The 19957-nt window shown below is 34.6% G+C and overlaps 1 protein-coding gene across 3 annotated transcripts in view; it reads left to right on the plus strand.

Moving 5' to 3' along the window:
• The window catches only part of alpha-Cat (catenin alpha), a 610048-nt gene that overhangs the window by 185798 nt on the left and 404293 nt on the right, over nucleotides 1–19957 (plus strand). For all 3 annotated transcript variants that reach the window (XM_090391790.1, XM_090391792.1, XM_090391791.1), the window contains exon 3: nucleotides 10884–11073. In XM_090391790.1, coding sequence (XP_090247916.1) covers nucleotides 10884–11073 — 190 coding nt within the window. The remainder of the gene's footprint in view (nucleotides 1–10883; nucleotides 11074–19957) is intronic.

Genomic DNA, 19957 nt, shown 5'->3' on the forward strand with positions numbered 1-19957 from the left:
ATTGTAAATGTCGATTTGATTTGTTTATATGTTCATGTAAACAAAAAATATGATTTATTTTTAATATAACAAAATTTGGAATAGGTTCCTCTTCATTTTCCGTCCATGAAAATCCACATTTCAAGTAATTTATATACTTACGAAGATTTTTCATGTTCATAAAAAGACAAAGACAATGAAAATAGGCAGAATCATTGAAAATGTCAACTGTGTTGTGAATGGAGAACCTGTGGAACAAGTAAAACATTTCAGCTACTTAGGCACAATTTTTACTGAAGATGGTAAACTAAATATAGAAATAGACAACAGAATCAGCAAAGCTGGTATCGTGGGAAGTCAATTGAATAAATTCATATGGAATAAGAAAGAAATTAGTCGGAACACTAAATTAGCTGTATACAAGACTGTGTTCAAACCAATTTTAACTTATGGATCTGAGAGCTGGGTCAGAAGTAAAACACTTGACCAAAGACTAGAGACCGCAGATATGAGAGTCCTGAGAAAGATTAGAGGCGTGAACAGATGGCATCAATGGCAATATCATATTAAAAATGAGGATATTAGGAAAGAACTTGACATTGTCAGCATCCAGGAATGCGTTAGCAGAGCTAATCTCAGATGGTATGGTCACTTAAATAGAATGGGAGAGGAAAGATTAGCAAAACAAGTGTTCTCTGCCAGGTTGGCAGGAAAACGACCCAGAGGAAGACCAAGATATAGGTGGATTGATACGGTACAAAGTGCCTTAGACGATAGAAATATAAGATCTGATAATGTTGGAGTCTTGACAAGTAACAGACTGATTTGGAGGAAAATTGTAGATAGGAAGTTAGTAATGATGTAATTTTTTCATGTAGTACTGTCATATCCTGTACACCCCTTGAAGGTACATGGCAGGAATTTGATGATGATGATGAAGTATCAAGATGAAAAATCCCAACACACCCTTATCAATTCCATTTGATCCAGCTACAATATCAACGTTTTCTTTTGCTTACAGCTACTTGTAGCTGCTATATTGCTATCTTTGGTGCATTTTATAAATCCAGTCTTTAACCAATAATCCATACTTAAGAATTTGAAAGCTAAAAAAAATTATCGTATTTACTCGAATATAACTCGCAGTTTTTTGTTTCCCAAAATTAATTCTAAAAAATCATGGTGCGAGATATATGTGGGGATTTTCAGAAACTAAAGTTTTTAGAAAAAAACTGAAAATGGTGTGACTTACCAAGAAGCTCCTGTTTGCTATCGCTACTTTCTAGTGAAAATAGAGAAATCACTGTTCTGTTAGTTTTAAAAAAAAAAAAAAAAAAATCAATGTTTTATCTCAACAGCAAGCCTAGTAAGGTTATCACAGCAACCATATGCGCTGTCATTTGACAGAATGCAAATCATTGCACTGCCTGTGTAGAACAAACACAACTACTTGTGCATGGAACGAAAACCACCTCGGATCAATTCATACAAAGATTCTAAACATCCATCAAGCAACCAACCAGCCAATAGCAAATACTCGTGTTAAATGAACATTCAATTGACAAGGCTGGATGAAGCATTCACACCTGGAGGTACTAAGACAGTTTTTTTTTTTTTTTTTTTTATAAATTATTATTAAATAACCCACCATGAGGCCAACGAAGGATAGTGATAGTAGCAAAGTGAAAAGAAAAGTGTTGGAACCACAATAGAAGTGAAAAAAGAAATCATAACCAAACATAAAAATGGCATTCGCATCTCAGATCTTGCTATGCAGTTCAATATGGCGAAATCAACGATCTGTACAATACTCAAAAATAAAGAGGTGATCAAGGGAGTGGATGTTGCAAAAAGGAGTGAAAGTTCTTACTAAACAAAGATCACAGACGATTGAATAAGTGGAGAAATTGTTGCTAATAATTTGGGTAAATGAGAAACAGCTGGTGATTCCAAGGCTGTAATTTGTGAAAATGTGAGGTGATTACATGATGACCTGTTAAAGAAAAAACCCTGGTAGAAGTGGTTATACTGATGTGTTCAAAGCTAGTTAGAGGGTTGTTCGAGAAATTTAAGAGAAGTGGCATACATAGTGTTGTTAGGCATGTGGGGAGACTGCGAGTTTGAACCAAGAAGCCGCTGAGAAATATGTGCAAGAATTTAGTGACTAGGTGAAGGATGAGGGTTTTCTTTCCCAACAAGTGTTCAAGTGTGATGAAACTGGCATATTTTGGAAAAAATTGCCAAGATGGTCCTACATCACTCAGGAGGAAAAAGCATTGCCAGCACACAAGTCAATGAAGGACAGGCTGATTCTTTTGCTATGTGGAAATGCAAGTGGGGACATCAAGGTCAAGCTGTTGCTTGTGTACCACTCTGAGAATCCAAGGGTGTTTTAAGAAAAATAACGTGATGAATTGTATGTTATGTGGAGAGCTGATAGTTAAGCTTGGGTAACCAGGCAATATTTTGTCGAGTGGATCCATTGCCCCAAGTGTGAGAAAATACCTTCAAGAAAAAAAAAAAATTCTATTGTCCATCACAAAATGCTTTTTTATGATGGACAATGCTCCTGCTCAGTCTCCAGGCTTGGAGGATGAGTTGGTGGAGGAGTTTGATTTTTATCACAGTGAAGTTCCTACCCCTAACATGACTCGTCTAATCCAGTACATGGATTATTTCGCAGGGTGGTTGGTGATTTTATTTCTGACTTGTTGAACATTACTTTAGTTTTCCCAGTATTTATTTTTGACCCTTTTTTCAAACTTTCTCTATTAAGTTGGTCTATCATACCTTGGAGTTCTTTAGCTGTTTCAGCTATTATCAAGATATCATCCACATATCTTAAGTGTGAGAGGTATTTCCCCTTTCTCTTTATACCTTTATTGTTGCAGTTTAAGTTTTTAAAGATTTCTTCTAATACTGCATTGAACATGTTGTTTATTTTTTAATGGTATATATTAGAACACAGAAAAATAAGTAAATAATTAATTTATTAACTTATTGCTGATATTTCGCTGGTGGAACTGGAAGCTAATAACTGTCTGCCCTTCCTGGATGCACTTATCACACATCTTCCAGATGGTTCCTTATCATTTTCAGTTTTTAGAAAAAACCTACACATACAGGGAGATATTTACACAAACAATCGCACTATCATCCTTCTCAACAATATGGCATTTTAAAAACGCTAACCCACAGAGCGAGAGCAATCTGTTCCAATGACAATGCTCTGGCTGCTGAACTGGCTCACTTACGCCACACCTTCTTGGCCAATGGCTATAATCCCCATAAGATAAACAAAATACTAAACACTCCTAAGAAACCCCTCCCACTATCCACCACTGAAAACTAAACAAAACAGTCACCATCCCATACATTAAAGGCACATCCAAAAAGATTTCAAGAATTCTTAATAAACATGAACTATGCACCACATTCAGACCGTGTGGCAAATTAGCATCCCTTATCTGCTCACTCAAGGACAGCATTCCCCCTTTATCACATCCAGGTGTCTATGAAGTACCCTGCTCATGTAAGCAAGCAAGTCTACTATGGTCAAACAGGAAGAATTGTGAACATCCGCATCAACGAACACAAAAGATACATCCGGCATTATCACTATGGCAAGTCTGGCTTAGCAGAGCATGCTCTGGATATCCCTGCACACAGGATCAACTGGAAGAACACAAAAGTACTACACAGAAGCTCTTACAAGTCGGAGAGATTGTTCTTAGAGGCAACAGAAGCCCTGAAACACGCTCCAAATCTCAACAAATATGGCTGTATAAATTTGCCTAAAATCTGGGAGACAGTCATCTTAAGAAAAAACTTGTACCAGTTTTTTTCTCTGTTTAGGACTCTAGTCTTATGTGATAGCAGCAATTTTTTTTTTCTTTTTTTTTTCAGATAGAGGGTGCCAAAATCAGGACTCTAGTCTTTGTGTTGCTGCTAAAATTTTGTTTAACTAGTCCGTTGATTACACCATGTTGTTATGGTCTCGCGTATTGTGACAAACTGTGTTTTTGTGCTCCGAAGATGCTGGTTATAACACCAGCGAAATATCAGCAATAAGTTAATAAATTAATTATTTTCTTATTTTTCTGTGTTCTAATATATACCATTAAAAAATAAACAACATGTACAACAAACATAAGTCTGTCCACACGTTTACTGCACTGAACATTTGGTGACAGTGTGCTCTTGCCTAACTCCTCTTCTTATGTTGAATTTAGATTTCTTGTTCCATAGCATTATGGTTGCAGTAGAATTGTTATAGATATGTTTAAAAAGTTCGATGTACTGGTGTTCAACACCTTATTTCTCTAGGGCTGTTATTAGTTCATTTGTCTTGACTGTGTCAAAAGCTTTTTCATAATGTATAAAAGCTAGACAAAAGAGTATGTTGAATTCATTAAATTTATCTAATAATTGTCTTAGTGTGGGGATATTGTCCATGGATCTGAATGCTGTCTGTTCTATTGATTATCTTCTAGTACATGTGTTATCCTGTTTACTATGATTTTTGTGAGGAGTTTATAGAATATTGGTAAGAGGTTTACTGGACAGTAATTTTTTATTTCTTCCTTTGTCTCCCTTTTTTGTACCAGTAACACCAGGTTGGTGTTATTCCATTCATCTGGGATTTTTCCTTCTTCTAGACATAGATTGAGAATATTCAGGATGCAGAGGTTATTATCTTGCCTCCATATTTTATTAGTTCAATGGTGATGCCATCACTGCCTGGTGTTTTGTTGTTTTTCATTTGTTTCAGTGTTTCCTTTAGTTCCTTAATTGTTATAATTGAGGTAAGGTTGAAGGATGTCTCTAATACCACACCCAGGGGGGTGTGGTATTAGTTGGTACTTTCGAGTCATATAATTCTCTGTAAAATTCTGTAATTCTGTTGAATATTTGTTGTCTGTCCCTAGTGATTGTGCCATCTTTGGTTTTGATACGAATGATGTGTGTTTGTCCTGTGGTCATGCTCCTTCTTTCATGTTTTGGTTTTTCTCTATTGTTTCATTGATTTTTTGTTTATATTCATGTATATTTGATCTTATTTTCTTTCTTAAGGTTTTGCAGAGTTATGTATATTCTATATTTGAAAGTTTGTTTTGATCTTGTTTCATTTTTCTTCTTTTGTTCAGAAGTTCTATGGTTTTATCTTTTAGCTTGCTTGTCTTGGTGATTTGGTGTTGATTGTTGATGTGTGTAGCTGCTCTTGAAATCGTTTTAGCTTTCTCCAAGTTCTCTTCAAATGGATTAATAATGTCTATCTCCTTTAACAATTCCATTCGAAATTCTTTTTATTTGTTTGCAATTGTGTTGCTGTTTATTTATTTTTTGCTAGCAGCAACCACTTCTTTCTTTTCTCAAGTTCAGCTCTATTTTTGCTCTAATCAGTCTGTGATTGCTACCTGTTCTGAATTTGGGTATCACTGAAACATCTTGGATGATATGTTTTTTGTTGGTAGGCCTATAGTCTATTTATTTTTTTTGTTATGTCATTGGGGCTTCTCTAAGTCCATTTGCATTTGTCTGATTTTTTCCAGTATGTATTCATAATGTAAAGTCTATTACCTAAGGAAAAATCTGCTCTTAAGTTCCCACTTTCATTTCTATTTCCTAATCCAAATTTGCCTATTGTATCCAAAGTATCTCTTGTTTTTCCAATTTCAGCATTGAAGTCACCCATTATTCTCGTCTGGTTGGCCCAAGTGGTTAATGTATCTGCTCTCCAGCCAAAAGGCTGTGGGTTTGAATCCTGTCATGGGCATGGATGTTTATGGTAGTCTGTGAAAATACTAGTGGTCGTGATGGGTGGTAGATGGCGTTGGTGTAGATGATGATGGCAGTTGTGGTTTATTGTAGTTGACGAATTGAGTTGTGGAAACAGAAAGTTGTAGAGCAGCTTTCCTCCCTCCCTCGATGAGTCTTTGGACTCCTTGGAGGTGTCATGTAATAATAATAATGATCATATATTGCTCTTTGTTTTGATCTACTGCTGATTGTAATTGGTCAAAGAATATTTCAACCTCTTCTTCTGTGGGTGGATGTAGGAGCATAGACTTGAATTAATTTAATTTTATATCTTTTGCTCATTATAAGTATAAGTCTGATTCTGTTGGAAATAAGATTAAATTATTTTATTTTACTTTTTATTCTCTTGTTGATTATGAACTCTACTCTGCTTGTTGATCTTAGATCCCCTTCTCTATGCGTATAGAGTAGATTCCATTTGTGAGTTCTATCAGATGCTCACCTATTTTTGTTTTACTGAGTCCTATGATATCCCAACTTATATTGTTGAGCTCTTCTTCAATCATCACTAGATCTTCCTCTTTCCTAAGGGTTCTGCAATTATGAGTCCCAATCCAAAGTTTATTGTTGATTTTGTCCTTTCCCGGTTGGCTTTTCCCAAATTTATTATCTCTTTCTATCCTCCCTGGTGGGTTTGTTATATAAACTTTGTGTTTGGGTATGATTTGTCAGAGTTGGCAGATTATGCCCATTTTGGCCTCGGCAAACATGGCTCCTCTTTTTCGTTACTACTGTCATGGTAGTGGGTATATTGTTATGTACCAATATGCTGACCAGGCATATTGGAAGGTCTGTTTTATATCTACTGCCAGGTTTTCGATCCTTGTTCTCTCTTCACCTGTTATCCTAGGCAGAAGTCCATACGAGGTACTGTCAGATCCTGTGGGACAAGGGCTGGGGGGAGGAAGAGCCCAAGTCTGCAGATGTTCATAAGCTGAACCATCCTGCTTAGCTTACCATTAATTAATGGTACTCACAGAGGGCACCATGTGAAAGTGCAGGATAGGATTTTGCCCCCACACATATTGACTGCTGTGAACAATTTGGTCACCTGGGTTACTTGGGATCAGGAGGTGGTGGAGAGGATTTAGAGACGAGTGACCAAGTTGAGAGGCAGAAAAGAGGGGACATGATAGAAACTTATATGTTAATAAAGGGATTCTATGAGATTGACACAAAGGAAGTTTTAAATACATCAGGAGTAGGGAGAGAACGGGGGGGTGCTTCACTAGAAGCTGTGTAACAGTGTTGTTAGTATAGAACCTAGTGCAAACTAGGTTCTCTGCTTGGAGTGTGGTATATGAGCGGAATGGATTGTCAGAGGTAATTGTTGAGTACCTTGATGGTGAATAAGTTTAATGAGAGGTATGATAGATAATGTGTGAATAATGGTTAGTGTGGGTCTCCTACTGTGAGTCTTTTGACCCCATGGAGATACACATATAATAATAATAATAGTAATACTTGAAACGTACGGGGGAAAAAAATGCCAACCTAGTTGGTTGAATGGTTGGCATACTTGCTGTCCAACCAACAGGCTGCTGGTTCAAATCCCACCCTGGGCATGAATGTTTGTGATCATCTTTAGGTAGGAGATGAATAATTGTCTGGTGTGAGAATACCAACCCCACTTATTGGAGGACTGAAGTGCCTTGAAAATGTTTCATGTTTGGTTTCTAGAGCAGGTTGTTGAAAATTTTTTCACTCGGTTACACTAAGTTAAAATGCCAAGAAATTATATTCTTGGTTTCATCCTGTATCCAAGTATAAGCAAACAAAGTTTGCATGGGAAGCATCTTCATGACTGGGCTACTTGTATATAGAGGCTACTTGTATATAGAGGCTACTTCACGTCAGTATGCAACTGACTACACAGACCAGTTTTGACCTTTATTGAGGTCTCATTAGTAGGAGCCAGACCTAGAAGAGATACTAAGGTTGAAGTTAATTGATTTAGAAGGTTTTAGTTGATTTACTGGTTTTTTACTGAGTTATTTGGGTTTGCTTTAGTTGATTATTTACTTGATTTAAGTCATATTTTATAAATTGCTTTAGGTCTTTTTTTTATTAATGATTTAGATGTTTTTTAGTTGATTTATTTGGCTTGGTTTTATTTTAGTTGGTTTTACTTTAGTTTTTTATATGGTTTTACTTCTGTTTAATTATATGATTTTTGTTGATTTCGTTGGTTTTAATTAATTGATTTAGTGGGTTTTATATTCTTTGATATATCTGGTAGATTATTTTTTTTGGTTTTTGGTTTAGGTGGTTTAGTACTAATTGTTGATTTAGCTGGTTTTGTACTAATTGATTTAGGTTGTTTTTACTAATTGATTTAGAAGGTTTTAGTTGATTTACTGGTTTCTCTGAATTAGTTGGGTTGGCTTTAGTTGATTATTTATTTGATTTAAGTTGTATTTTATAAATTGCTTTAGGTCTTTTTTATTAATGATTTTGATGATTTTTTAATTGATTTATTTGTCTTGGTTTTATTAATTTAGTTCGTTTTTTTATATGGTTTACTTTAGTTTATTTATATGGTTTTTCTTTAGTTGGTTTAGTTGTTTTAAATTAATTGATTTAGTGGGTTTTATATTCTTTGATATATCTGGTGGATTATTTTTTTTTAGTTTGCTTCTTTTATTTTATTTTATTATTTTTTTTTTGTTTTATTTGATTTGATTTTGGTGGTTTTGTACTAATTGTTGATTTAGGGAGTTTTGTACCAATTGATTTAGGTGGTTTTTAGTAATTAATTTAGGTTTTTAGTTGATTTACTATTTTTTTACTGAATTATTTGGGTTTGCTTTAGTTGATTATTTACTTGATTTAAGTCATATTTTATAAATTGCTTTAGATCTTTTTAGTAATGATTTAGATGTTTTTTAGATGATTTATTTGGCTTGGTTTTATTGATTTTGCTGGTTTTACTTTAGTTTTTTTATATGGTTTTACTTCTGTATAATTATATGATTTTTGTTGATTTCGTTGCTTTAAATTAATTGATTTATGGGGTTTTATATTCTTTGACATATATGGTGGATTATTTTTTTTAAACATTCTTCTTTTATTTGATTTAGGTGGTTTTGTACTAATTGATTTAGGTTGTTTTTACTAATTGATTTAGGTTTTTAGTTGATTTACTGGTTTTTTACTGAATTAGTTGGGTTTGCTCTAGTTGATTTTACTTGATTTAAGTTGTTTTTTATAAATTGCTTTAGTTGTTTTTTATTAATTATTTAGATGGTTTTTAGTTGATTTATTTGGCTTGGTTTTATTGATTTTGTTGGTTTTACTTTAGTTTTTTTATATGGTTTTACTTCTGTATAATTATATGAATTTTGTTGATTTCGTTGCTTTAAATTAATTGATTTAGTGGGTTTTATATTCTTTGACATATATGGTGGATTATTTTTTTTTAAACTTCTTTTATTTGATTTGTTTTGTGTTTTTATTTGATTTAGGTGGTTTTGTACTAATTGATTTAGGTTGTTTTTACTAATTGATTTAGGTTTTTAGTTGATTTACTGTTTTTTTACTGAATTAGTTGGGTTTGCTTTAGTTGATTTTTACTTGATTTAAGTTGTGTTTTATAAATTGCTTTAGTTGTTTTTTATTAATTATTTAGATGGGTTTTTAGTTGATTTATTTTGCTTGATTTTATTGATTTAGTTCGTTTTTCTTTAGGTTTTCATATGGTTTACTTTAGTTTATTTATATGGTTTTTTTTTAGTTGGTTTAAATTAATTGATTTAGTGGGTTTTATATTCTTTGATATAGCTGGTGGATTTTTTTTTTTTAGTTTGCTTCTTTTATTTGAAAACGTTTCATGTTTGGTTTCTAGAGAAGGTTGTTGAAAGTTTTTTCACTCGGTTATACTATAAGTTAAAATGCCAAGAAATTATATTCTTAGTTTCAATCCTGTATCCAAGTGTAAGCAAACAAAGTTTGCATGGGAAGCATCTTCATGACTGGGCCACTTCTATTGTATATAGAGGCTACTTCACGTCAGTTGCATTATCGAAAGAGCCCCTACTCAGACCAGTTTTGACTTTTATTGAGGTCTCATCAGTAGGAGCCAGACCTAGAAGAGATACCAAGGTTGAAGTAATGTGGAAGTCATATATTTTCCATATGCAAGTAGTTACCTTTTGACTACTTGTTTCGGAGAGTCAAACTTTGTGTGTACACTTGGATAAAGGATGAAACCAAGAATATAATTTCTTGACATCTTTAACTTACAATATAACCAAGTGAAAAAACTTTCATCATCTATTTCTAATCCAGAGTATTTTAGTAATAAGTTATGACACCTTTTAACTACTTGTATATAGGAAATGTATGAGTTCTGTATTACTTCAACCTTGGTATCTCTTCTGGGTCTGGCACCCACTAATGACATGTTGATAATGTTTGTTTTTGGGTTTGATTCCAGGGAGTAGAGCAGTTCTGCTGGGTAGAAACATTTTGCCTGTCACTGAATAGAGCCTTTTGTCACTCAGTTAGACTTAGAGTGATATTGTAGGTCACTCAGAGTTTCTGGAGAAAGGTAACCCCCCCCCCCACCACCACCACCCCTGCACTTTCATAATACCAGAATAAAGATCGAAACCAGTCTGTGTAGTGGCCCTTCCCTTCAGTAGCCCTATAGCAGGATTTCTGGACTATGTTAAAAAAAAAGTGTGAAATTGATAAAAGAGAAAAAAAAGTCCTTAGTCCATCCACGGTATAAAACGTATTATAGGTTTGCAAATAATACATTATTTGCAAACCTATACAATGCTTCGTGGGTGGGTGCAACATAAAAATAATATATTTTCTCATGTATATTTCTTCGTTACTAGGACATCATCAGAGAGAGATTGGTTGACAGCATTCTAGACATGACTCTACATGAAGCATGTGTTTACATATGCTATGTGATTCATGTTCAGAAATTTATACCCCATGTAACTGTTTAATAAATTTATCTGATTATTTTATGTAATGTGGCATTTAAGTCATAAAACAAGATATTTTCAGTGGATAATACAAACAAATCTTTTTTTGTATTTTTATGTTTTATATATATTTTTTCAATCCAGGTAACAACTTTGGTAAATACAAAGGGACCATCCAAAAAGAAAAAAGGGAGATCAAAAAGAGCTCATGTTTTGGTAGCTGCTGTTGAAAAAGCTACAGAAAATTTTATACATAAAGGAGAAGAAATTGCCAAAGAAAATCCTGATATTCAGCCTGAAATGCTATCAGCTGTAGATGAAGTTAAGAAAACAGGTACGAGTAATTTTGAACTTTATTTAGCATAAAAAAATTTATTACCTCTACAAGTTTTCTTGTCCTTATGAATTTTACTATGATTACAAGGAAATATATTTTTAAATAGTAACAAAAAAAAAACAAGACTGTTTACAAAAATTGTTACATGAGAGAGTGAATAATGTTGGCCAGGCATTTCATTTCAGATAAGTTTAACTCATCCTGTGATAAAGATACCAAGAAATTATATACTTGGTTTTAATCCTTTTTCCACGGAAACAAAAAATGTACTCTAGAGACTAATGTGAATATTAATCCTTAAGGATTAATTTTTTTTTTTGTCTGAAATCTTTAGTCTGTTTTAAAGATGATCCCACTCACAAAATATTAGAAATGTACAGCACCATAGGTGCATGGGGAAGTTCTAGATTAGATAATAGTGGAACCTTCTATGGAGACTAATTGTGGTATAGTTCAAGCCAGTTTGAGACCTCCAGTAAGCAAGCTTAAAAACATTTGCAATTAGTTATGTTGAGTAGGATTTGAACCCATAGCTAGTTGGTTACAAAAGGACTGTATCCATTCAACAAATAACACTGATATCTGATATAAATATCTCATTTGAAATTAACTTGAATTTCATGAATTAATATGAATTCATCATTATTTATTTGAATAGCAGACAACACCTTGAGAAGGGGATGTTGAGGACTTGGAAACAAAAGCAAAATTACTGTCATTGGTAGGCACCTTCAAATGATTATTGTCTTTTAAGAAGCACTGATGGTCAAAGCATTTACACATGGATATGACACCCTTTTCCTATTTATCTCTTTTCTTCTCCATCTCCATTTTTACAACATGATGTACTGTTTCAAAATGTTGAGATTCTGTTGCTGCTACCTTTCTTTCAAACAGTCTAAAGCTGGAGTTGTAGTCATTTAATGACAATGTTGCAATTTTTTCATTTTCTTCATTTAGTGTTTTTTGCCCTTAACTTGTTCTTTGGCCCAACAACAACATCTGTTTTTGGATGATAACTACCTAGCATGGGATTAATGTGACCAATCCTGCAAAGTTAGTGCAGATAATCATTGTCAATAGTATTGCATTTAGATTCACCCAAAACACTGGTGTTTAGCATTCCTGAAGACACTGGTGGTGGTGGTACATTTCCAGATTTTTCAGGTACCTGTGGTATGTGTTCCATATTATCCCAATTTTTCATTTTTGTGTGGTTATGAAAATAGCTCTTTTAAGAAGAATTATGTTATCATGGATGTCCTTCATCAAAGGCTAATTTTCTCACTTTCAAAATCTGCTCTAGTGCTCAAGAAACATTAAAATTCCTCAAAAGATGATTAACATAGGGGAAAAAATGTTTCATACTGGAAAGTGCTGGAAAATACTTTCATGACAAGCACTTGTGGTTAATCAATCATTCAGAGCATAGAATTGGGTGTTTGGGTTATTTATAAAAGTGCTTCATTTCATAAACAATGAAGAAGACAATTAATTGATTGAACTTACTAATGTGTTGCTGTATTTTAATTAGCATTTTCAGAGCACAAATTACAACTATGGTGATAAAAGCAAACAGCACTCAGATTACTGTGGAAACAATTCAAATTGTAAAAAAAAAAAGAAAGTAATGTCCTACCAAGGCTATCTCTAAGGAGCTGGATAAAAACAAAATTAATTCAGAAAAGTCAGGCTAAGTGATCAGGCAGTCATTCTAAATGGTCTTAGAATGACTGCCTGATATATATATATATATATATATATATATATTTGACAGATTAATGCAGTCATCTTGAGAATGTTTCATATCTAATGCTGATTCCAAAAATAGTCTCTTGCACCTATATCTCTGGATCTGTGTGTAAGTACTTTGAAGATACCATACTGTTTAGATGGGTGACATGATTGCTTATATGTATACCTTACAGTTTGTGGGTTTCTTATAAACAGAAAAGATGATGAACAATTTGATAATCTGGGAAGGGAAGAGTTGTTTAGTTTCTTTTTCTATATTGAAATGTAATTTTGAATATTTGCTACTTAAGTGCATGCACTAAAATGTGTAATATGTATAGCTAGATCATGAGGTCAGATATCAAACATATCATCTCTATAGGGTAGCCAGACCTTTTTTTTTAGCTGTGCTGAGTGTTTGGTTTTTAAGAAGTTACATAGAGAAATTGGCAGTTAGGGAAAACCATTGCAGCCCCATTTTGCTGTTTGTATATTTTTTCCATGAAAATGTGGCTTAGTAGGATGAAGGATCCCTTTCAGAGGTATATAGGGTTTTTTGATGTCGATCAGATTAAAATTTAACAGATTGAAACAGAAAGATTACCAAAAGAAGCCTTAAAGTACAAGCCATTAGGAAAAAGAAAACCAGGACGTCCTCTTAAACGATTCAGTGATGACTTCTAAGGTCGGAATGTATATATCAAGGATTCAGGCCATGCTAGGTATAAATCCTTGATACGCATGATGATGATGATGATGATTGAAATTTTAAGAATTGATAAAAAATTTTTCAAATAGAATGCCAGTTTGACTAGAAATGACCATCATCTTCCCTTGAATCATGTTCCTATCTAGTGATTCTTAAGAAATTACATATTTATGTTTGATTATTCTTTTGTTTTACTGTTTGCATTTAATCGTCCTGTATACTACTGAATTAGTATGCAATAGTCATTCCCCACAGTGGATTACATTCAGTTCTACTTTAATAAGGCTTTATATGTTATAGGCATTTTTTTATCAAAAATAATGATATGATTATGATTTTCTTAATGATATAAGTTCAAGATAATAGTTGTATTTTGAGAGCTAGATGGCACTGGAAATTTTAATCTTTAAAGGTACCTGTTGGCATTACTATAAACAAGAAAATTGTGATAACCATAGTAATAAATGTTAATGAAAGTATATTTCGTACTGAAAATAACAGTACATCATCAGTGTGTAGAAACAAGCAAATCACTATAATAAATTTAGTTTAATCCTTTATCCAAGTGTGAGCAAACGAAGTTTGCGCCTGAAAGTGTCTTCAGGACTGGGGTAAGGTGGTACAACACCAGGGCAACTCGTTGCAAAGGTGGAGCAAGCTATCAATACTCCTGTCTCAGTATCTCCTATAATGCAAAACACATCTCCTTGCAGATATGTCTAATGTTATGCATTAAGGGAAGGACCATTACCCAGACTAGTTTCGCCCTTTTTTGAGGTCTCTTCAGTGGGAGCCAGGCCCAAGTTGAGATACCAGGCAGAAGCTTTAGCAGATCATCTCTACCTATAGGAGTTGCCAAATGGTGTGCCACCCTTTTTTAATAAATTACTCTGGATTTAGAGAAAGATGTTGAAAGTTTATTTTTCACTTGGTTAGAGTATAATAAATTTAGTTTAATCCTTTATCCAAGTGTGAGCAAATGAAGTTTGCGCCTGAAAGTGTCTTCAGGACTGGAGTAAGGTGGTACAACACCAGGGAAACTCGTTGCAAAGGTGGAGCAAGCTATCAATTCTCCTGTCTCAGTATCTCCTATGATGCAAAACACATCTCCTTGCGGATATGTCTAATGTTATGCATTAAGGGAAGGGCCACTACCCAGACTAGTTTCGACCTTTATTGAGGTCTCTTCAGTGGGAGCCAGGCCCAAGTTGAGATACCATGCAGAAGCTTTAGCAGATTATCTCTACCTATAGGAGTTGCCAAATGGTGTGCCACCCTTTTTTAATAAATTACTCTGGATTTAGAGAAAGATGTTGAAAGTTTATTTTTCACTTGGTTAGAGTATAATAAATTTAATTTAATCCTTTATCCAAGTGTGAGCAAACGAAGTTTGCACCTGAAAGTGTCTTCAGGACTGGGGTAAGGTGGTACAACACCAGGGCAATTCGTTGCAAAGGTGGAGCAAGCTATCAATTCTCCTGTCTCAGTATCTCCTATGATGCAAAACACATCTCCTTGCGGATATGTCTAATGTTATGCATTAAGGGAAGGGCCACTACCCAGACCTTATCCAAGTGTGAGCAAACTTCGTTTGCTCACACTTGGATAAAGGATTAAATTAAATTTATTATACTCTAACCAAGTGAAAAATAAACTTTCAACATCTTTCTCTAAATCCAGAGTAATTTATTAAAAAAGGGTGGCACACCATTTGGCAACTCCTATAGGTAGAGATGATCTGCTAAACTTCTGCTTGGTATCTCAACTTGGGCCTGGCTCCCACTGAAGAGACCTCAATAAAGGTCGAAACTAGTCTGGGTAGTGGCCCTTCCCTTAATGCATAACATTAGACATATCCGTAGAGATGTGTTTTCCATTATAGGAGATACTGAGACAGGAGTATTGATAGCTTGTTCCACCTTTGCAACGAGTTGCTCTGGTATTGTACCACCTTACCCCAGTCCTGAAGACACTTTCAGGCGCAAACTTCGTTTGCTTACACTTGGATAAAGGATTAAACTAAATTTATTATACTCTAACCAATTAAAAAATAAACTTTCAAGCAAATTAGTTTTGAGGTTTCACATATTTAATGTAATATTGATGTTCATTAATTCCTTTTTTCCACAGAATGGTCTATGTATGCCCAAAGTATGTCAAATTGAATTCACAACAAATTTAGTAAACACCAGCTAAAGATAGAGGTGACAGTTTGTCTTTTGCAGATGATAAAATATGAGGAATTTTGTTACTATCTACAAAAGACAAATTGTCACCACTGTCTTTAACTAGTGTTTACCAAATTCTTTGTGAATGTAATCTGATATACTTTTGGCAAATTGGCCATTCTGTGGAAAAAATAATTAATGGACATCTGTACTACATTGAATACATGAAACCTCAAAAGTCTGGTCTGGCACAACATAGTATTGACACTAAATGCAGTGTCTGGCAGGATGAAGTCTTCTCCATAGAAGCAGTTTTAAATAAGAATGCCTTTTCAATGAAAGTTGTTAAGCCCTTTTATGTAGGCCTAACCTGAATTGGAATGATTGTCTCTCTCCAAAATTTTGGGAGATTCTCATTTTATGTAAACATCAAAAATAGTTTTAATATTATTTATTAATATTCATTTCTATCAATTAAAAATGCTTGCCATGAGTTGGTATTTTTAATTGATAAACTGATTGTTGTATGTACTTTGTATTTCTGTTCCTTTATTTATTTGTTGTTTTAATGCATACTGGTGTATTGTTATTTTCAGTATGAATATCTGTACTCTCATTCAAGTTTATTGCTGTGGTTACCATGTAATTTTGTTATTTACTGGAAATATTTTTATTGAAGTTTTCAAATTATTAGGTGAAATAGATACCAACCACCCATCCACAGTAAACTGCCACTGGGTGGATGAACACTGCTTAATGAAACTGTACTAAACTGCTATTAACATCTTATTCCTGTTTTTCTTCCTACATTTCTGTTCAAATTATTTAATGTCTGCTTAATCAGTTCAACTGATTGAATTGCTATCATGAGCCATGCAGACTGTTGTGTGTTACTTAAGCTTCATATCAAAAAAGTGACGTGTTATGCCAAACTCATTGTGTCATTGTTCATATCAAAAATGTTTCATATACTTCAAAACAGATTGTAGAAATGCACTCCATATACCTACATTAGGGGGTGCTTAAGGGTCAAAGCTGTATAACTGAGAGGAGACCTCCACATAGCCTTTAAAGGAATGCGGAGAACCGACCAGGGCTTCTGACCTAATGTCCAATCCTCACCTTCTCGTGGTGCACCCTGTTGGGTATCTACTTTGATACTGAACGAACGAGGATGGGCTGGCAATTTGGGATTTAGCCGACCAAATTGTATTCTTATTGGTTAAACCAAAATAAAAAATGATGGTACAACATGACAAAATTTCATGCCGGCTGGGGCGTCGCCCGGTTAAACAAGGCCCCCGTTGTTTTTGCCAGGGAACCAGGGCGAACAGCGAAAAGTCAGCTACTGGAACAAGTCTGAAAACAAACCCCAACTCAACATCACCAGAGTTAAAGATCGGTACTATCAACGTAAGAAGCCTGAATGGCAAAGAAATGGAGTTAGCTGAGGAATTAGATAAGTACCAGATCGACATAATAGGGGTGACTGAAACAAAAAAGACCAAAACTGGTGAGATCTTTCTGAGCAATAAATACAAAATGTTATATTCAGGCAATAACAATCAAGGAAAAGAAGGAGTAGCCATAGCATTCAACACAAAATACGAGGCTAATCTTCTTGAATGGCAGTCAGTCTCAAGTAGAGTAATGTGGGCAAATATGAGAATGGGGAACTGGACAATGAGACTTATTTGTGCCTATGGTCCCACAGAAGGCTCTACTAAGGTAGAAGTGGAGGAATTTTTTGAGGCTTTAGAAAAAGCAACTGACACAATGAAAAAGGAAAAGTTGGTCCTTGTTGGGGATCTAAATAGTAGAGTAGGAAATGATTGTGAGACATACAAAAATATTTTGGGAAAATTTGGAGAAAAGAGCAAAGCTAATAATAATGGCAAATATATGTTGGATTTCTGCTCAGGACATGGACTGGTTATTACTAACACCATGTTCCAACATAAAAATGTGCACAAATTCACATGGAGAGAAGAGGCTAGGAATAAGAAAAGTCTCATTGACTATGTTATTGTTGATAGTGATGTTTTCTCCCTGGTGCAGGACACCAGAGTGTACAGAGGATTTGAAATTGGAAGTGATCACTATTTAGTCTTGAGCAGGATAAAATTGAATTTCATATTGAAAAGAATAACATGTAAGAAAGTTTTAAAGCGAATAAAAGTTGAGCAGCTCTCAGATGTAAACTGTAGACTAAAATACAGAAATATTATTGAAAAGAAAATGAAAGAGTTTGAGAACAGGAATCAAACCTTGGAGATTCAGTGGCAAACTCTGAAGGAAACATTGATTGATTCTGCCAGAGAGGCATGTGGTGAGGTTGTGTGCAAAGATAAAAAAATCAGAACTCCCTGGTGGACACAGGAAGTTAAAGAGGCAGTGAAGGAAAAGAAGAAAGCATATCAAAAGTTCCTGGCAAATAAGTCAGCTTTTACTCTTACAGAATACAGAGACAAATGTAAGAAAGCTAAACAGTGTGTAAAACTAGCTAAACAAAAGTCATGGGAGGACTTTGGCAAGAATATAGAAAATAAATATCAAGAAGGTGGCAAAATATTCTGGAGGTTGTTGAAGAAGCTTAGGCATGGAGGAAAGAGTGCTGTAAAAGGAATTACAGATTATAAAGGTGAAATGAAGACAGGAGAAAAAGATATCCTTGAAGTATGGAGTAATTACTTTGAAAAACTGCTAAATGAAACAAGCAGTGATGACAGCACAGTGATAAAAAACACTGACCAGGCATGCAGTCAGGAATACATATCCATACTTGAAGTAGAAAAAGCCATCAAAGGCTTGAAATGTGGAAAGGCAGCAGGAGTAGATGATATTCGACCAGAAATGCTGAAGTATGGTGGTATAAGAGTCTTACAGTGGCTGCACTGCATGGTTCAGAAAGCCTGGACAGAGGGACGAATTCCTGATGATTGGAGTAGAGCTCTCATAGTACCCATATATAAAAAGGGAAATAAAGCTGAATGTGAGAATTACAGAGGTATTTCCCTACTGAGTGTTCCTGGCAAGATCTATGCAAGTATACTTGAGAAACGGTTGAGAAGAATTGTGGAAGAAAAGCTTGGTGAAGAACAAGCTGGATTCAGGCCAAATAGAGGCTGTCAGGATCAGATCTTCACTTTACGACAAATAGTCGAGAAAGCATGGGAATATAACAAAGATCTGTATTTAAGTTTTGTTGATTTGGAAAAGGCATATGACAAGGTGCCAAGAGAGAAGCTATTCAATATGCTGCAGTTATATGGTGTCAATGGGGCATTATATCAAGCAATACTTAGTCTGTATTTGAGTTGTGAGTCAGCAGTTAGAATTGAAGGAAGTACAGGAAGATGGTTTAATGTTAAATCTGGTGTGAGACAAGGATGTACATTATCCCCTCTGTTATTCATTATCTATATGGATCACATTATGAAGGAATGTGGTATTAAACCTGATATCAAAATTGGAGATGTTAATGTCAGCTCTTTGCTTTATGCGGATGAAGTTATACTTCTAAATAAATCCGCTACAAGTCTGCAAGATTCTCTGACTAAATTGAATAGCTGTTGTAATAGATATGGTATGAAGGTTAGCAATAAAAAGACAAAGACAATGAAAATAGGCAGAATCATTGAAAATGTCAACTGTGTTGTGAATGGAGAACCTGTGGAACAAGTAAAACATTTTAGCTACTTGGGCACAATTTTTACTGAAGATGGTAAACTAAATATAGAAATAGACAACAGAATCAGCAAAGCTGGTATCGTGGGAAGTCAATTGAATAAATTCATATGGAATAAGAAAGAAATTAGTCGGAACACTAAATTAGCTGTATACAAAACTGTGTTCAAACCAATTTTAACTTATGGATCTGAGAGCTGGGTCAGAAGTAAAACACTTGACCAAAGACTAGAGACCGCAGATATGAGAGTCCTGAGAAAGATTAGAGGCGTGAACAGATGGCATCAATGGCAATATCATATTAAAAATGAGGATATTAGGAAAGAACTTGACATTGTCAGCACCCAGGAATGCGTTAGCAGAGCTAATCTCAGATGGTATGGTCACTTAAATAGAATGGGAGAGGAAAGATTAGCAAAACAAGTGTTCTCTGCCAGGTTGGCAGGAAAACGACCCAGAGGAAGACCAAGATATAGGTGGATTGATACGGTACAAAGTGCCTTAGACGATAGAAATATAAGATCTGATAATGTTGGAGTCTTGACAAGTAACAGACTGATTTGGAGGAAAATTGTAGATAGGA

The sequence above is a fragment of the Typopeltis vanoorti genome, chromosome 4 (genome assembly GCF_054136105.1).
Source record: "Typopeltis vanoorti isolate ZY-2024b chromosome 4, IOZ_Tvanoo_1.0, whole genome shotgun sequence".
NCBI classification, from domain to species: Eukaryota; Metazoa; Arthropoda; class Arachnida; order Uropygi; family Thelyphonidae; genus Typopeltis; species Typopeltis vanoorti.